Source organism: Accipiter gentilis, chromosome 9 (genome assembly GCF_929443795.1).
Source record: "Accipiter gentilis chromosome 9, bAccGen1.1, whole genome shotgun sequence".
Taxonomy (NCBI): domain Eukaryota; kingdom Metazoa; phylum Chordata; class Aves; order Accipitriformes; family Accipitridae; genus Astur; species Astur gentilis.
In genome coordinates this window covers 20499131-20515543 of record NC_064888.1, presented here as the reverse complement: position 1 = coordinate 20515543, position 16413 = coordinate 20499131, and the positions used below count along the sequence as shown (strand labels likewise).

Genomic DNA, 16413 nt, shown 5'->3' with positions numbered 1-16413 from the left:
GCCCTGGGTGCTCCCGCGCCGCGGTCCTTCGCAGGCCGCTGGCGGGACACCCGGCGAGGGGCACCCCGACCGGCGCGAGCTGCGGCTCAGCAGCATTGGGCTGCGGTTGTGCTGCACCGCAGCCGTGCCCTCAGCCCGCGACTCAGACGGCTCTCGGACCGGGCAAGCAACCCGAGAAAACGGACCCCGCGGCTCTGTCTCCCCGCCCCCGCGGGCCACAGCCGCCCTGCACCAGCCCTCCGCTCCACTCGAGGCCGCCCTGGGCCCACGGGAAGTGCGCGGCGCCCGTCGGGCAAGCGCGGCTCCGGCCTCAGGCCGCCCCGCCGACGGCCGCTACCGCGGCCGCAGCGGCGGCCGGTCCCCGGCCGGCCCGGGGCTGGGCCATGGTCCGCGGGCGCCGCGGCCCAGCACTTCCGGACGACCGCCCGGTGACGCTGCGGGGCTCGAGCACTCCCATCACGCGGCCGCACGACCGAGGAGCTCGGCGGCCGACGTGCATCCCCGGAGTGACGTCAGCGCCCGCAGAGCGGAGGCGGTGCGCGAGCTCCCCGCCTCACGGCGCCTGCGCCGCATCCGGGCCCAGCCGGGTGGGGCGCGGCGGCGGCCGGGGGTTGGCGGGCAGTGCGGACGTGGCAGGCAGCGGGCGGGGGAGCGGCAGGTGCGGGAACCGGAAGCGGGCCCGGCAGCAGCGTCGGGAGCGGTAGGCAGCGGCGGTGAGTGAGGTCGCAGGAGCGGCTCGGGGGGGGGAGACGCTGGGCCTTGCCGGTGGTGGCCGTCCGCCGGCGCCCGGGGCGGCCCGGCTGGGGCCCACGCCCGAGGCGCCACCGTTTCCTTCCCCGCCAAGGACCTGAGGCCTGGCGGCGCCCAGCCGGGTGGCAGGTCGGGCCCGCTGTGCCTGCGCGCCACGCCCGGCCTCTGCAGGGGCTCGGGTGTTCCCCGGTAACGTGTCCGGGCGGGAGCGGCCCGGCCCGGCCCCGCGGGTGCCGACCTTCGGGGCCGGGGCCTTCTCTACCAGGGTATGGGCTGCTCCTAGGGGAGCCGCCGGCATCCCGGTGTGGCGCGGCGAGTCCCGGCGACTACGGGTCGGGCCATCGCGCCCTGCCGGAGAGGCGAGCGGTTTTTTTCGGCCCGGGTGCGCTGTGAGGCAGTACCCCCTGTGCAACGTCCCTAATCTCTTATAATCCGCGGATCCTTCCCCCAGTGTTTGTGTTGTGCTGTACGGATTTCCATTCATTCGAGGCTTGTAAAGGACGGTTGTCCCGTGCGGAGACTTGGTGACCGAGTTTGGCTGGATTTGGTAGTAAAACTGAGCGATTGAGTGTCTGGCGTTGAAGAAGGAAGGAGGAAGGAGGAAGGGAATGGAGATGGCATGACGAAAATACAAGCGCGGTCTTGAAAAAGTAGTTCTGTGAGATAGACTCTTGCCTTCCATGTAGATGGTGCTTTAAACGTGTTTGTTTTGTATGGCTGGAGTTCGCTTTCACCCTTTCTGAGCAATGCTCTTTGGAGTAGAATGAGTAAGTTTCGTTTCTTTTTATTCTTGCGATGTACCTGAGTATTTTTCAGTATTTGCGCATGGTGTCTTACCTCTGAAATCTTTATCAGAGAGACTTTGCAAAACCATCCAGACTGCGCTTCCTCAGTAACTGTCATACCGTAGTTGAAGTTCTGTTTAAACTTACTGGCTGATGGAAGTGGTTGCTGAAACGTAAATGAATTGCTTACACCAACATCAGAAGTTATGCACCAGAGTTAATATTTGTACTGCCATGTTAAAATGCAGATTTTTCAGTTTGGTACTCAGTGTTGATTTTTAGCCATTAATGTGATAATTCCATAAAAATGTATCTAGATCCTTTTCTGTTACAGGGTTCCTTAGTCAACTTCACTAGATGTTGGGGGGGGATGTTAGGGGGAGAGAAATTGCCATACAATACAATGAGACATAACATGCGATGTCTTTTTTTGTTGTTGTTTACAAGCAGTGTAAAATCGCACCACTAGAATGGGAGGTGACTCATTGCTGATTTTGTCCTAAAGTCCTTACTGTTTATGAATATGAAGTTGTCCTGAGTAGGTTTAGGGGACTTTAGCTTTAACCTCCCTGCCCCCCTGCCACCTTCTCATAGTGTAGGTGTTCAGGTTATGGGGTGGATAGGAATATATGTGGCCTAAAACTCCAGAGCCTCTCTCTTCAGAGGAGACTTACCTTCAATCACATATATACACTGTCTGTGGAAGCGTAAGCATTTATATCCATTTTTGTGTGGAAAAGGATCTTCCTTCTGGAACTACCCTTTTCTTCTTGAAGCTGTACCACTCAGAATTGTTTATTGCTATAGACAGACTGTGAAGTGGACATCAATATAAGGAAAATTTCTTATTAATATGCTGTGACATTCACTCCAAGTTCTAGTTCAATGTCTGAAAGCTGAGTTATAGCAGTGAACACATGTCTAAAGGATTATTTCTTTAATGAGTTGTTTGTTGCTTGTACTTCTTTGAATGTTTTCTGCTACTGTAGGACTATATTTTCTTCCTGTAACACTTATTATCAGAAGGAGGGTCAAAAATCCAAGGAAAAATTGATGGTTGGCTAAGGAAGGGCAAGGTACAAAGAGTCACTGAAAGTGATCGACAGCAAGGTCTCCACAGAATGGAGAAGGTGGATGTTTCTTGTTCTTTAGGTTTGAAAAGCTGTGTTAGTGATGAATTTTGAAGACAGAGCTTGTTCTTATATGTTCAGCAAGATTCATTGTTAACATAGAAAGCACTAAAAGGCAGTATAAACTGGGCAGTATGTGTCAGGAAAAGCTAATTCTGAGCTTTTTTGTTTCTTGCAAGTAATGGGAATTGCATAATGCATATTTGTGTAGAGGAAGTCAGAGTACAGAAATTTTGGATTAAGATGGTCAGTGTTACAATGCATGTGAAGAAAACTTGTTTAGTATTATAACATGTTTTTAAGTCTTATTCTATATATTCCTATTCATCCATTTTTCCTTCTGGCCTCTTCTCTAAACTACTCTTGTACCTTTTCCTAATCAAGTATTCTTGTGCAAAGTTCACAGAAATGAGTCAGATGACTTCACATGTTGTAACGTGTATGTGGAGGTAGCTAAGGAAGAGAGAAATCTTTCACTGTGATTTTGTTGATGTCATGTTTTTAATGACTCTTGACCTCAGAGGGTTGCTCTCCAGAAGCAACACTCAATGAGCATTTTTTGAAATCTTTTCTTAAATCTTTATTACAGAGGTAGAGGTGTAAATCAGTCCCACCAGGAGACTTAAGTCAACAAGCAGTATAAAATATTATTGAAGTAAAAATCTGGTGGTGGTGGTGACAGGGGTTGGAAATAGTGGTAGGTTGAAGGTAAGGTCAAGACTAAGCTTTTTTTTAATTCAGTTTTTAATCACTTTCACTCTCGTAACTTGTATGTTATATGGGACCTTGCCCAAGATGATGAATCAGCATAACAAAACAGGGTTTAATGTGGCCCTTCTTTAGAAGAACATAGAAGTGATTACACCTTAGATGTGAAATGTGATTTTTATGTCCTGAAGCCTGAAAGACCTCTTTGAATCAGCCCAGGAAAGACTGGGCTGCAAAAATCTGCTCCAGTACCTGTTGTGTCATGAAGTTCTAGCAGCTAATCTATCTTTTCTTCTCCTGAAAGTGTCTTCAGTGAAAATGTGGTGGCTTCTGGATTTTCACTGAAACTCAGTTGTAAAGTTTCATTTTGAAAACTATGTGTCTTACACCTCTCATGAACTGTTAAAAAAGATGTTTCTGTCAGTGACTCAAAATGCATAGATGAAGAGAATATTACCTATGGTGTGACAAGTTGAGAATCTGCCCAGGTGCAAAGACAGACCACCACAAAAAAACAACTGAATTGGAGGGTCACTTCCAGTAGCATCGTTTGAATTGATTTGGACAAATGTATCGGAGGCATTTATTATAATGGCCTGAGTGCTTCCAGATCAATTGCCAGTCTCTGACTTCCAGGATGTGAGATTCTTTTCCAGGATTTTCTGAAAAAAACAAACCAAAAGAGGAGTTTCTTGTATCTGAAAAGAACCAAGTGTTCCATGAGTGCTTGTAGAGGACCTATTCAAGCTGTTGGTGAAACAAAAGCAAGGACAACTGAATTTCAGAAAAGTGTTCTTAGCTCCAGAGTCTAGGTCTTTATAAGGATAGCATAACTTTTGCTACTTCTCCAGAAAGTTGCAGAATGGAACCATTAAAAGCATTGTAGGTAATATTTGAATTGGTCTCTGACGATGCTGATTGTCCCCTTCTGTCACATCTTTTGGAAATGGTTTTGATTTCTGTGTTCCGAAATTAAGTACAAATATTTCCTTCATTTTCAGCATAATATAGGAGGCCATGTTGTTGGTGGGTTTTTTTGTTTTGTTTTTTTTTTAAGGATCAGTCTCCCCAGAAGTTGAAACAAACAAGCCTTTTATTTCCCTGGGACCAGTAAAAAAGGCACTAGCATCTTTCTGAAGGCAAGTAATTTTGCTGTATGCATTTCCTTTAGAAAGTGGTCAAGAACTGATGAGATTAAGCTTTTTGGTTTCAAAAGGGAATTAACAGTGAATCCAGACCATAAAAAATGATGAATGTGCAGTTTTCAGTGATTTGGGAGATTTGCTGACTGAAACAAGCTCATATGAATCACTAGGTTTTTTAAAAAAAAAAAAACAGGCCATAACAACTGCATTGTAGTCTGCTTTGTTTGGATACTAAGAAATCTGGAAACTATTGTAATAGTTAATAGATTTCCACCCACCCCACCCCAGATATTACTGAGTATTTTTCTCCTGTCAGTTTGTTGCTGATCAGCACTGTTTTCTGTCTTGTATAACAGCTTTCCACTATGAATTTCAGCTGTGCAACTATTTTGACCAAAACTTCCATGGTAAACTGCCTTTATACAGAGGAATAGAAAACAGCATAGAGTGACTGCTTTGTGCCTTGCAAGGAAATTTTTTGTTATTTATAGTAATGACCACTTCTTGTCATATTATTTTTGCAATAGCATGAGTCCTTCTTATTTGAGCTTTGTGTATTGTAACTGCTGAGTAGTAATATGATGTTCAACAGCATGTTTTAATATTATGTTTGGCTTAGTTTTGGTAATGTGTTACTACATGCAAAGGAATATCCTCAGTATTTTTATCAAGTCAAACAGCCTGTTTTCTCTGTTTCTCACTGTCTGGTGTATGTGTTTCATTCCTTCTGTGACTTATTTTTTTTCCTTCACCTCATAAGACAGCATAAAATTCTCCCTTTCCCCATATCTCTTCAAGTGATTAGGTTTTAATTTACGTATGTATTTTTTGACTGGAGACAAAATGAGTGCTGTTTCATACAAATAACTTGTACTGGGGGAGAAGGAAAATGGACACTGTTTTCTGCCTTCTTAGAGATAGATACTCTTGGCCCTGTCCTGTATGGTATTCCACATCAGTGATGAGCAAGCATACCGCTAGCCTTGCGTTTAGAGGAAGCTGAGCAACCAAAATAATGAAGCAGCCTTGTCCCAAGCTTCAGCACCGGGCTTGTTCTTGATTCTTCCTCCTCCTTTCCAGCTCCCTCCTTGATCCGCTGCCAGTATAGAACAAGCACCAGCTAGTGCTATGGTGGAGATTAGCCTGTGCTGGCTGCCACATTGGCTAGCTAAACCTCTGAGGGATATCTACCTTTCTCTCAGTTCGGACATTGAGTTAGAACCATCTCCTTTGTGTAGCTACTTTTTCCATAGAAAGTGTAGGAAATTATCTCAAAACTCTTTTTGTCTCTAAGACTTGCATTAAATGAGCTTACCTCTTGGTTTCAGTATTATTGTGGAGAGAGAAACAAGCCAACAGATATCACCTGCTCAAGCGGGAAATACTGATATTCATGTGAGGGAGGGGAGGGAAGGCTGAAAAGCCAATAGTGAAAGATCATCAGGTAAGGTCACTTACTGAGTATACACTCAAAACAGTATGTCGGAAGTGGTTTCCAGGGGACATGCTTGAGTGCTTGCCCCATCATGCTTTTTAAAAAAACAAAACAAAAACAAAAAACAAGAATTAAAAAAGCGTGAAAGATTGATCTCCTGCCCTGTAGTAATTCCTTTTTCAAGCATTAGATCTGTTCAGGGATTTCTGTAGGTGTAACTTGTGAAGAGTGTCTTGATGATTATAGCTCAGGAGGTATCCTGCAGGATGCTGCTACTTTGCCTGCAGCTCTTCCTGGAGGAAGGACCTGTTTGTAGGAGCAGTGACTAGAAGCCAACTTCCTCATGCACAATCCAATAAGCAATAGTCGGGGGCAGGAAGAAGAGAAAGCAGCCCTCCTTCCTTAGCAGGAACTCCTGCCCGGATGTTCCAAGGTGTGTGGGTAGAGCAGTCATGTCACCACGTCCTCCCTTCCCTTTACCCCACCTTTGCAGGAGGAAGTCTACTGATTTACTGCTTGCACTGAATAGGATGTGGTTGAGGGTAGGGCTGTGATTGCAATATGGTGACACTGGTTGCCGACCTGGGGAGGAAGAGGTTAACCTGCAGGGGAACTTGGGAAGGGAGCAGGTCCCAAAGTCTAGATTTCCTGGCTCCATAGCTGCTCAGGTTAGATTGTTCTGCAGAACTAAGTCAAAGGTGACATGGGGAAAACAGAATGTTTAGAAATTACTCTCTTGCTGTCATGCTTATCGTGTAATGATGTTTAAAAGCACTGTAGGCTGAACAAAAACTCTGTTATACTGTTGTAAGCTGTTGCAAATGATATTATATGTTACTTTCAAGAGAAAATTACCTTTAAATATTTAAGATAAGTTCTTTTTCTAAACAAAAGCTCTATCATTACCTTTATACAGCTTGAAGAATAAAAATATAAAACTGTATTTCTTTTCATATAAAGTTTAATATCTAATTTCAGAGTAAGCGTTAGAATTCTTAATATTGATGTTTGTCATGTTTACTAGCTACAGGAGGTTAAATGTAGTACGTATGTATTATGCTAGCTTTCTTCTCTAAATAATTAGATTGCTCTGTTGTGATATATGTATTTTCCTATTATTCTATATATGGATCTGAAAGAATTTCTATGTTAATAGTTCTTACAGAGCTGTAGTTATTTTAGTACCTTTGCTGTACAGCTGTGGTGTCAGCTTTTGAAATAATGCTTTGACATTGTATTTTTGGTGATGTGATGAACCAACCTGAGCAATGGTTGGCATACTCTAATCAATGTATAGGTAAAACAGCTCAGGTGTTTGTTACCCGCTTAAGTTAAGCTGTGGATTCCTCATTGGGATTTGCCTCAACTGGCTGGTGGCTGTTGCAGCTGTATGTCTCCTCTGTGTTAAGATTTACTGTGTATCTTTAACACACAGTTCATCATATAGTTTGGAGCAAAATATGAGGACAACATTAGTTATTTGCTTTACCTTACCTTTGCATTTTTATATAAATTGGAAGTTTTTAGTAAAAATTAAGTTGTTCTAAGGACACATTTCTTTACAGTGTTAGTGTAGATACTCTTAGCTGAAGAGGGTAACAGTGACATATGGAGTGTCCAAAAGAGTATAGGGGATGCAAAATATCCCTGAGAAATAGGCCAGGAGGGAATCTCCTGCCCATGAAGTCATGTCCTTGGTTTTCCACAACTCAGGAGTTCTGTGGTTTATCTGCCTGCTTGGTACTGTGGTTTTGTAAGAATTGCCTGTTTAGTTTGGGGTCTCCCAATGCTGTTTCTGTTTTTCTCTTTATAAAGTTGGTCAATCTCTTTAGACAGTTAATTAGAGGAATTGGGAATCTGCCTGTTAGGCAAGATTTCTTGCATAACTTTGCTAAGAAACATCTTTCCTGTCTCTGATGCTTTGTTTCAGATATTACACTTTTGTATAACTCCTTTAGTGACATCTTTGCCTCTGATGTTTTTCCATTTTGAACATCTTTCTTAGGAGAACATACTGCTTTTGCAATATCTTAGTTTTCTGAAATCTATGTACATAACAAGGACTTTAAATCATCTATTAAAAAAAAAAGGCCAAACCCCCCTATATAGGTCCTGTTCTGGATTCTATCAAACACTTCAAGAAGCAGCCTTTGCGGATGGTGAAGTGTGTGTTGCTCGTACCAAGGAAACATGATCAAGTAGACTAACATAGAGATGAAAGCTGAACTTGTTCATTGAAGTGTTGTGTTAAGGAATCTCTCATCTATGTCGTGAAATCTGTTTTCTGTTGGTCTGCTGTTCTGTGAGGTTGAAGTAGTTCATAAGGTGTCTCAGCAAGTTTGGTAATCATCTGCTATGAAATGGGAAATTATGGTATCTTTTTCTAAGAAGATGATCACAAGTCTAACCAGGATGAAGCAGTGAATAAGTTGATTAGAAAATATAGTTTCTGAAAATATTGCTTTCTAACTAGCTGTTGTAAAGATTTTATCTTAGTTGAAAAAATTGCTGTGCAAGAGTAAATTACCATTAATGTTTTACCTTCCCTAGTATCTCAGGAGCTCTCATTTCTGTGAAAACAGTTGGGAAGTTGGCCAGTTTTGTTTTATGTCTGCTAAAAGCCATTTTTTCCCCCACTTTTTGCAGGTGAGATTATTTTGGGGATGTGAATACAATGAGTGTGAACCAGCAAGCTCACACAGGGCCTCCTTATGGGCAACCTCAGCCTGGATATCAGGGATACCAGCAGCCTGCCTACGGAGGACAGCCATTGCCAGTGGTTCCTCAATCACAATATGGAGCTTATAATGGTCCGATGCCAGGATATCAACAGCCAGTCCCTCCACAAGGTACTTCTCAGTCAAAACTTAATGATTGATAACCTGTGAATTGTTGTGTGCATGGAATTTTTTCTGTATGCTTCCTACTGTTAGTCTTTATTTTGTCGTAGCAATTATCTTTTCTTCTGTATGTAACTTACATGATGTTAAAAATCATGTTCTTCCTGTACATTCTGAGGTTATTGTTCTGTTATTTGTCCATTTTAGTAGGGCTTACTCTTAATAGCTCATAAAACTAACGTGTTGAGAAGTACAGCCTGCTTTTTTTCTGTATGTCTCTGCTCCCATGGTACTGAAGCACCTGACTAGGACAGTCTTCCTGATGAGGTTATGCTGAGTGGCAGCAGTTAGGGAGTGTAACAATTTATAACTGAGACTGCCTTTTGTTATTGTGTAGAAAGCTCTGCATTCCATCCTGAAAGATTATACATACAACTTTAGGCAGAAAGTGTATTTGGAGCTACTTTCTCTAAAGACTTTAAAATCAATAGAAAGTTTTTGGACATGTGGCAAGCTAATGCGTTCCAGAATTTCCCTGGTTCTGCAGGATCATATCACTTGTTGGTTTTTTTTAAAAAAAAGGAAAGAAAGAAAGAAAGTAGTTCAACTTTTCTTTCCTGTTTTCAAAAGAAAGGCTAGCTTAAAATAATAAAAGAACTTTAGGAGTCTTTGTTTCCAAGTACCTGAATTGCTTTGGGAGATCAGTAGTGACTTTAACATCTGAAATGTAGAAGAGAAAATACCATTGCATTGAGTAGAAGTGGTTTTTGCCTTTCAAAATCATGTGGATGGATTCAGATAAGCACAACATGAACTTCCACTCTGAAATGTTTGTTTAGATTTCAGATTGGTATTCTAAGGAAAAGAGGAATATGCTAATCATGCTAACGGTCTCTCTCTCATTCTCCCCTCCAAGTACATCTTGAATTTTTTGCAACTTCTTGAATTTTAAACCAAACTCAATGAGAAGGATAGAACAATTGAAGTGCCTGTAGTTGTTCTGAAACTAACAGAAGTGGGAGACTGAAATTTGGGAGCTGAATAATTACCCTGTTGGGCTTTTCGTCTGGAGTTAGCAGGATAGTGGAGCAGAAGAAGAGTTAGTGTGGTGTGCTAAGGAATGGGTTATTCAATTGCTCCATCTTCCTTTTCTTTCCTTAATCCTCTTCTTCCTCTCCTCTCAATAAATCTCTTCCAACAGCACTTTTAATCTGTGAGTTTTGAACTAATTTCACAGAAGGCTTAAATTCCTATAGAAGTAATGAAGATCAGTACTGGGCAGAGGAAAGAAACCCTGCTTCCTGGGAAGACCGACGCAGAGCTCAGCCATTGAGTGCTGTTTCGCTGCTCAATGTAGCCATTGAGTAACTAGTGTTTTCCTGTCCCATGGAAGGAATGTGGAGAAATTGGACTTGCTTCAGTGAGGGAGAGAAGGAGATTCAAGAAGGACAAAGATTACTACAGATTTGTTGGAAAAGTTTCATCAGTGCAGCTATTAACAGAAAACAGGTTTTGGTTGTTGGCAGTGTGAAGAATCTTAAGGATGTTTGTGAAAAGAAACTGATAAGCATCTTCCATCAGATACTTCAAGAACTTTTTAGACTTTACAAGTCTGAAAAGCATTTCTTTTAAGGGAGCGAACTCTTTTCCTTCTGAATTATTTCTGTTTTGCCTTTTTTAATTTTAGAACAACAGAAATGTGGTTCATGACACTCAGTAAGGACATACCTAGAAAGCTTGATAACATGCATATAAATTTATGCAGATTTTTGTTTGTGCCAGTAATGATTGAAAGGTAGTGTGACACTGAGGGCAACAAGGTGGTCTCGTTTGGACAACAAAAATTTATTGCACTACTCTTTAGTGTCTCATGTACTTTATTGATATATCAGGCAAAGACCATCCATGGTTTGTGGACATTTCTCTTCCATCTTTTTTTCTGAGACCATCCTTCCTAGACTTAGCAGACTGTATGAAGGAAATGGTAGTTGTTAAGTTGTGCATTCTGGACCTGTTACTGTAAATCCAGTATTCCTATCTTTAGAGGGAAGGAATGTAAAATTCAGAGCACTAGCACAACAGCCAGAAGTTGACCAGTTGATAGCTGCTGAATATGACATCCAGGTGGAAGAGAGTGGCAAACAAACAATGCATTATCAAAGAGAGCAGACAGGTGATAGTGAAGATAGCGACAGTTATCCTTTCTATTCCCATTATGTTTATTGCAGGTCTTTGTAGCAAGACCTGTTGCAGCTGCGTAATGTAGAGGAGAGAGAATTAATTTCAGAGGCACTAGAGTGACAGGAATTTAGCGAACACTGAGGAGTAAAAGGAAAACTGCCAGTGTTATTCTGTGATCTCAAAGCAGATGTCTTAGGGATTTATTTTAAAAAATAACAATAAAATTGCTTGAAGGACTGAGTGGAGAAGTGTTGGGAGCAGATGCCATCCTCAGTCAGGGAGTCTTTAGCATCTGATTTGTGACAAACCCCAGCTCTAACTAATGGAAACGTGGGAATGCTGTGCCAGTGATGCTGGTCTTGCTTGGGACCAGAAGTGGAGTACTGTGCTGCTAGCTGAAAATAGCTGCTTCTTGCTATGAGTATGTTGAAAGAGCCAAGACAACTTTTTACCAGTCTTTCAGTCAGTCTGTTGGTTTCCTTCTGATGAGATTGTGCAGGTGAAAGTGCAAATGCAATTATCTGAATACCAGTAACAACTAGGCTGCCGCTGGATTGTTTTACATAGACTCAGTTTACAATATTATTAACACTTGTATTAATGTTGATATATGAACTGTGTTGGTGATTGATGTTATATGTTGTAGAAAAGTGAGATTTTATGTATATGATATTTCCCGCACTGCAGACTGTCCTCAGCATTGGAAAAACTCTCTCTTGGTTCTTTCTCTCAAGCTTGATTTACTGGTGTATTCTGTCTTTCCAGGTTATTTTCCTTCTTTGGGGTTCCCTTCGAAGGGCTCTCCTGTATCTCTCAACTCTGACACTTCTTCTCTTGCACCTAATTTCATAGGTAAATGGTGTCCTTTCTGTGGGAGTGTTTGTGCTGTGCCACTTCTTCTGTGCCAAGTTCCCATTTAATATGGATATTTATCTCAAAGGTGTGGGTACCTGGTTATTCAGGCAGAGGTAGGTAGGACACTTCCCAATCTATTTGTAGGCAGCACTCCAGAAACATAAATAGGATATGAAGAAATAGTCCTAGTAGAAATCTCTTATGCAGATTCATAGGTAAAACCTGACTTGTGACTAATGTTTTCTGAAGACTGGTTTCAAAACCTGAATTGGCCCATTCAGGTTTTGTCAGGGAGAATCCTTAGTTTAAAAGAGTGTAGTCTCCCACTTGAGAGAGAGCTAAAACGTGAGGTTTGAAATTATAGCATTGCAAGGAAGAAACGATAAATCTCCCCAAGCACCAGGAGGTTATTGGAAGTCATGAGATTTTTGTAACTTGGGCCTTCATTTAAAGGGAAAAAAGGTTTTTAGCTTCTTTGGCTATAGCATAGAAACCAAATACATGTTAGGAATAATTATAATTCCAAAAGCTGTGGCTTGAAGGAAATACTTTTGCAAAGCTAGCAATCAAGATGTAAGAATAAAAACACTGCAAGAAATCATACTGTATTTTTCCTTCTTTCCAACTAGTGGTATTTTGAAAGAGCTATTTCCAGCAGCATCAATTTGCTTAGAAGAGTAGGGTGTCAGAACTGGGCCAAGGCCGTATAGTCTCGGGGCTTTGAGTAAAATCACAGGCATTTCCCATTTTGCTGTAATCTACCTCCATTTTGAGGTCTGTGATGAGTAAGAGCAATATCTCAAAGGTGTTGAAGGGGACCTTCAGGATTCTTCAAGACTAATGAATCTTAAGCTAATAAACCACTAGATATTCATACCTGTTCAAGTGAATTTTTTTCAGTGGCTATTTGAGCAGTCTGTGGTAATAGTTACAGAAGTATATTTGTGACAAGAACTAGAAAAAGAAGACTTCAGGAGCTTTTTCTGAAGTAAGCATGTATTTGTCAAATTGTATGCCTGTTAAAGTTGAGGGGGAAAAAGTTAACAATGTAAAAAAAAAAAAAAAGTAGGATCCCTCCAGGAATTGCATTAAATATGCTTTCAGAGACAAAAGATAACAATGCCAAACAGTTTACATGTACTATCAAAAGAAAGAGATTCCAAAATAGATGAAAGTATATCAAAGTAAGTGAAAAGGTATCACAAAAGACATATAGAGAACAGGAAATGCTTAGCCAGAGGGAACAGTAAGATCAAGGTGCTGTAACAGTGGTTTAGAAAAGACAAGATTTAAGGAGATGCAGGTATATAAAATAATAAATGTCTCTGGAAATAATTAAGTCCTAAGTCTCAAAATGAACAACAGGAGGAGGTTTAGTAATAAAGAAAAAAGCCCCAAGAAATTACTGATTATTCATACAAGGTCTAGTTAATTTCTTCCTTGAATTTACATCCACAAGCTTACTAAGAATTACATGTAGCAGATAAGGTAAAAATATATATGAATTGAAACCTCATGCTTTGGTGTATAAATTTATACTGTAGAATTGAGAAATGGCTTCTCTTATTTCCTATTTCATAATGGTTCCTTACAAGAAGGTTTCAGAGTCCCTTTTAAACTTGTCATGCCAGTCACTGTCAGAGAGGTATAACAGTGTGTATGTGCTGCCCTGGTCTCATGGGGCAGTTTAGTAATCTGTATTTAATGATACCCCATATGTGAAATATGTTCCCTTGTGCTTAGCAGGCAGGGTCATATGGTTGTTCTGATTGTCAGCATTTTTAACATGATATCATTACAATAGAAGTTTATATTATCTTTTTTGGAAGTAGACACTGCAGTTGGTCTGCTGGTATTGTATCCAGCATTGTGCGGTCTGTGGAAAGTGCGAATACTTGTTTCTGAGGCAAATATGTTTGCGCTGTGCCTGAAGCAGCTCAGTCTCAAAGATGAGGAAATATTTGCGTTAGCCTCCAACCTTGAGAGGCTGGGAAGAACAGTCTGTGGTGGCCGCCATTGTGTTATATTTAAAGCAGTTAGATGTAATTTTTGAAAACTGAATCTTCTCACATAACCTGCTTACCTTTCAAGTAGGGAAAATTGACCTGTAATGAACACTAGGTTCCATGTGAATACTCTCCTTGGTCTGGATAAAAATAATTGGACTTGGAGGGAGAAGAATGTAATACCTTACTGGTAAGATAGTGATTTTTTCTTTATCAAAAGATGAAATTCTCTTTTGAAGACCCTCCAGAGTACATATTTTCTACTTGGTCTGTGTGGAGATGGTGACTAGTGACACTGGCTAAAAATACTTGTGCTTTCAGTTTAGCTTCTTCTAATATAGTTGTATAAATTATTTGTTGCTTGTAGAGTATTGATAAATCACTTTGGCCACCGCTAAACTGTTTTCTGCACTTTTTTTATTTCCCAGATTTTTCCTGGTAATTGGTTCAAGGCCTTGTTTCTGTGAGTAATTTGTGATATTTTTATTTTATTTTATTTTATTTTTTCCTTATGTCTGTAGGCTCATTAAGAGCCCCTCCAACATCTGGAGCTCCCCCTCCAGCCTCTGGGGCATCTCTTCCTTCTGGCCACCTGGCATACAGTCAGCTTGGACATGGAGATGTGCAGAATGGGATTCCAGCCTCGGCAGCCCCGATGCAGAGGTACATACAAGAGCAAATCATAACAAAGGCCTGCCTTAGTAGACCTATGCTAGCTGTAGACCTTTTAGGGGCCAAAACAAATGAAATGCTTTGTTTTTCCTGTGATGGACATTGACTTTCTTTATTACTTCCTTATTGTTTTGGAACAACATTTTGCCATAGGGGTATTTGTTAGACAATAAGAATCTTGGAGATGAAGAACTTCTGGAAGGATGTGAACTGATGTCAGTGACAGATCAAAATCACTTCTCCAAAGATTTTCTTTGTGATGGTCATTTTCCCATAAGGAATTTTCAGGTTCCCATAATCTGTCTTGTTTAATACAGTTGCATCCACACAGCCGTAGTATTTGATTCCTTGGCAGTGTGAACTGATCTCTGGAGCATGTTGCTGTCTGTCATTACTGAGTAATTCCTTAGTATTGGTTCTAGGTCCTTTTCTGTCCGTTATGGATCCCTGAGTTATCTTCATCTAAAGCTATTGGGCATCATCTCTGGAAAGATACTGCCATTACCTCTGTGGTGAAAGTAGCAACAGTCCTCACTGCTTCATTCTGATTACTGGTTGTGGGGAAAGGTAGTTGTTTTTGTTTTCCTTTTGGTTAAGCTCAGCACTGTCAGCTGGAGAGTCCAAATCCTTTGAGCAACAGAGCATTCTTACATAGCTGTGCAGGTCTTACTGTTGCTCACCCTGTAGATTCTGTTGCAGTGTTTCTGATTTGTTGCAATAACTAAAATGGAATTAACAAAAACAATGCTATAAACATAGAATTTCTATTATAAGAACTAATAGATATTTTTTTTTATGAAAGGGATTCGGATCCATGCAGGATATGTAATTATTTTTCCAAAACTGAGCTACAGTGCTTCATGTAAATAATTGAGATCCAGCTAGTGTTTATGTGGTAGAACAGTTTCAAAAGGCACGGAGAATTGTAACTGCTTGTATAATGGGGAATCCAGTGAAGTTTCTTATCTTCTTTCTCAGGCCACCTGCTTCTCAGCCATTTCTGCCAGGCTCAGCACCCACGCCTGTCAGCCAGACAGCTACGTTCCAGCAATATGGTCCACCCCCGGCAAGTGTACAGCAGCTCAGCAATCACATGGCAGGGATGACAATTGGCAGTACTACAGCCTCTGCTCCTCCCCCAGCTGGACTGGGCTATGGTGAGGTTTCCTGGCTACAGAAATATGCTATTGCTTTTCATTTATGCTAATAATTTCATAAAAGATTTGCTCGTATCAATGATTCATTACCATATGGTGATGGTAAGTCTCTGGGTGTTGACATCTGCCATAGTAAACGGTAGTTTCCTTGACTGATAAGGTCATTATCAGGGAAAAGAACTGAGACTATTGTAGGGGACAGTGCAGGCAGTACTGCAGGACGTGAGTAACAAAAGAAAGCAATAATACTTCTCCTCAACTAGGTGAATCTTGGTGTGAAACACAAAACCAGTCTATTCCTAAGTAAGCTGTTGGAGTCTACATGTCTTGCCACTGTTGTGCAGCAGTCCAGTCCAAAAAAAAAAAAAAAAAGGAAAAAGAACTCAGTAAATCACAAAGGGCTGAAATTACTCTGATTTTGTGAAGGGTTTTACTGGAAGTTGAGAAGAAACTTACTTAAAAAGCATAAACTGAATTTAGATATCGTGTTTTATTGTATTAGATCTACAGTCCCACTGCTGTAGATTACAGGATATTTTTTTTTTTTTAATTGAAGACTAGAGATTTGTCTTTAGTATGTATAAGCTGGTCTCCGTGAAGCTCAAAACCATTCTTGAACTACAGGCTCCAACTTAGTGTGGAGTTCAAGATATAAACTTATTTCAGTTCAAGAAATCAGTAGACAGACTTCTCGTGGTTCTTGTTTGGCATACTCCTGACTTTGTCTCTTTTTTCTGGCCATGAATCCT

General features: G+C 41.3%; 1 protein-coding gene across 4 annotated transcripts in view; it reads left to right on the top strand.

Annotated features, from left to right (window-relative positions):
- Positions 1-589: 589 nt before the first annotated feature.
- Positions 590-16413, top strand: part of SEC24C (SEC24 homolog C, COPII coat complex component) — a 38962-nt gene continuing 23138 nt past the window's right edge. For 2 of the 4 annotated variants that reach the window (XM_049810074.1, XM_049810072.1), the window contains exons 1-5: positions 590-713; positions 8600-8802; positions 11740-11826; positions 14357-14498; positions 15486-15664. In XM_049810074.1, coding sequence (XP_049666031.1) covers positions 8628-8802; positions 11740-11826; positions 14357-14498; positions 15486-15664 — 583 coding nt within the window. In that variant the 5' untranslated portion in view covers positions 590-713; positions 8600-8627. Of the gene's footprint in view, positions 714-4120; positions 4513-8599; positions 8803-11739; positions 11827-14356; positions 14499-15485; positions 15665-16413 lie in introns of those variants that run through there. The other 2 variants (XM_049810073.1, XM_049810075.1) reach the window with 2 other exon arrangements.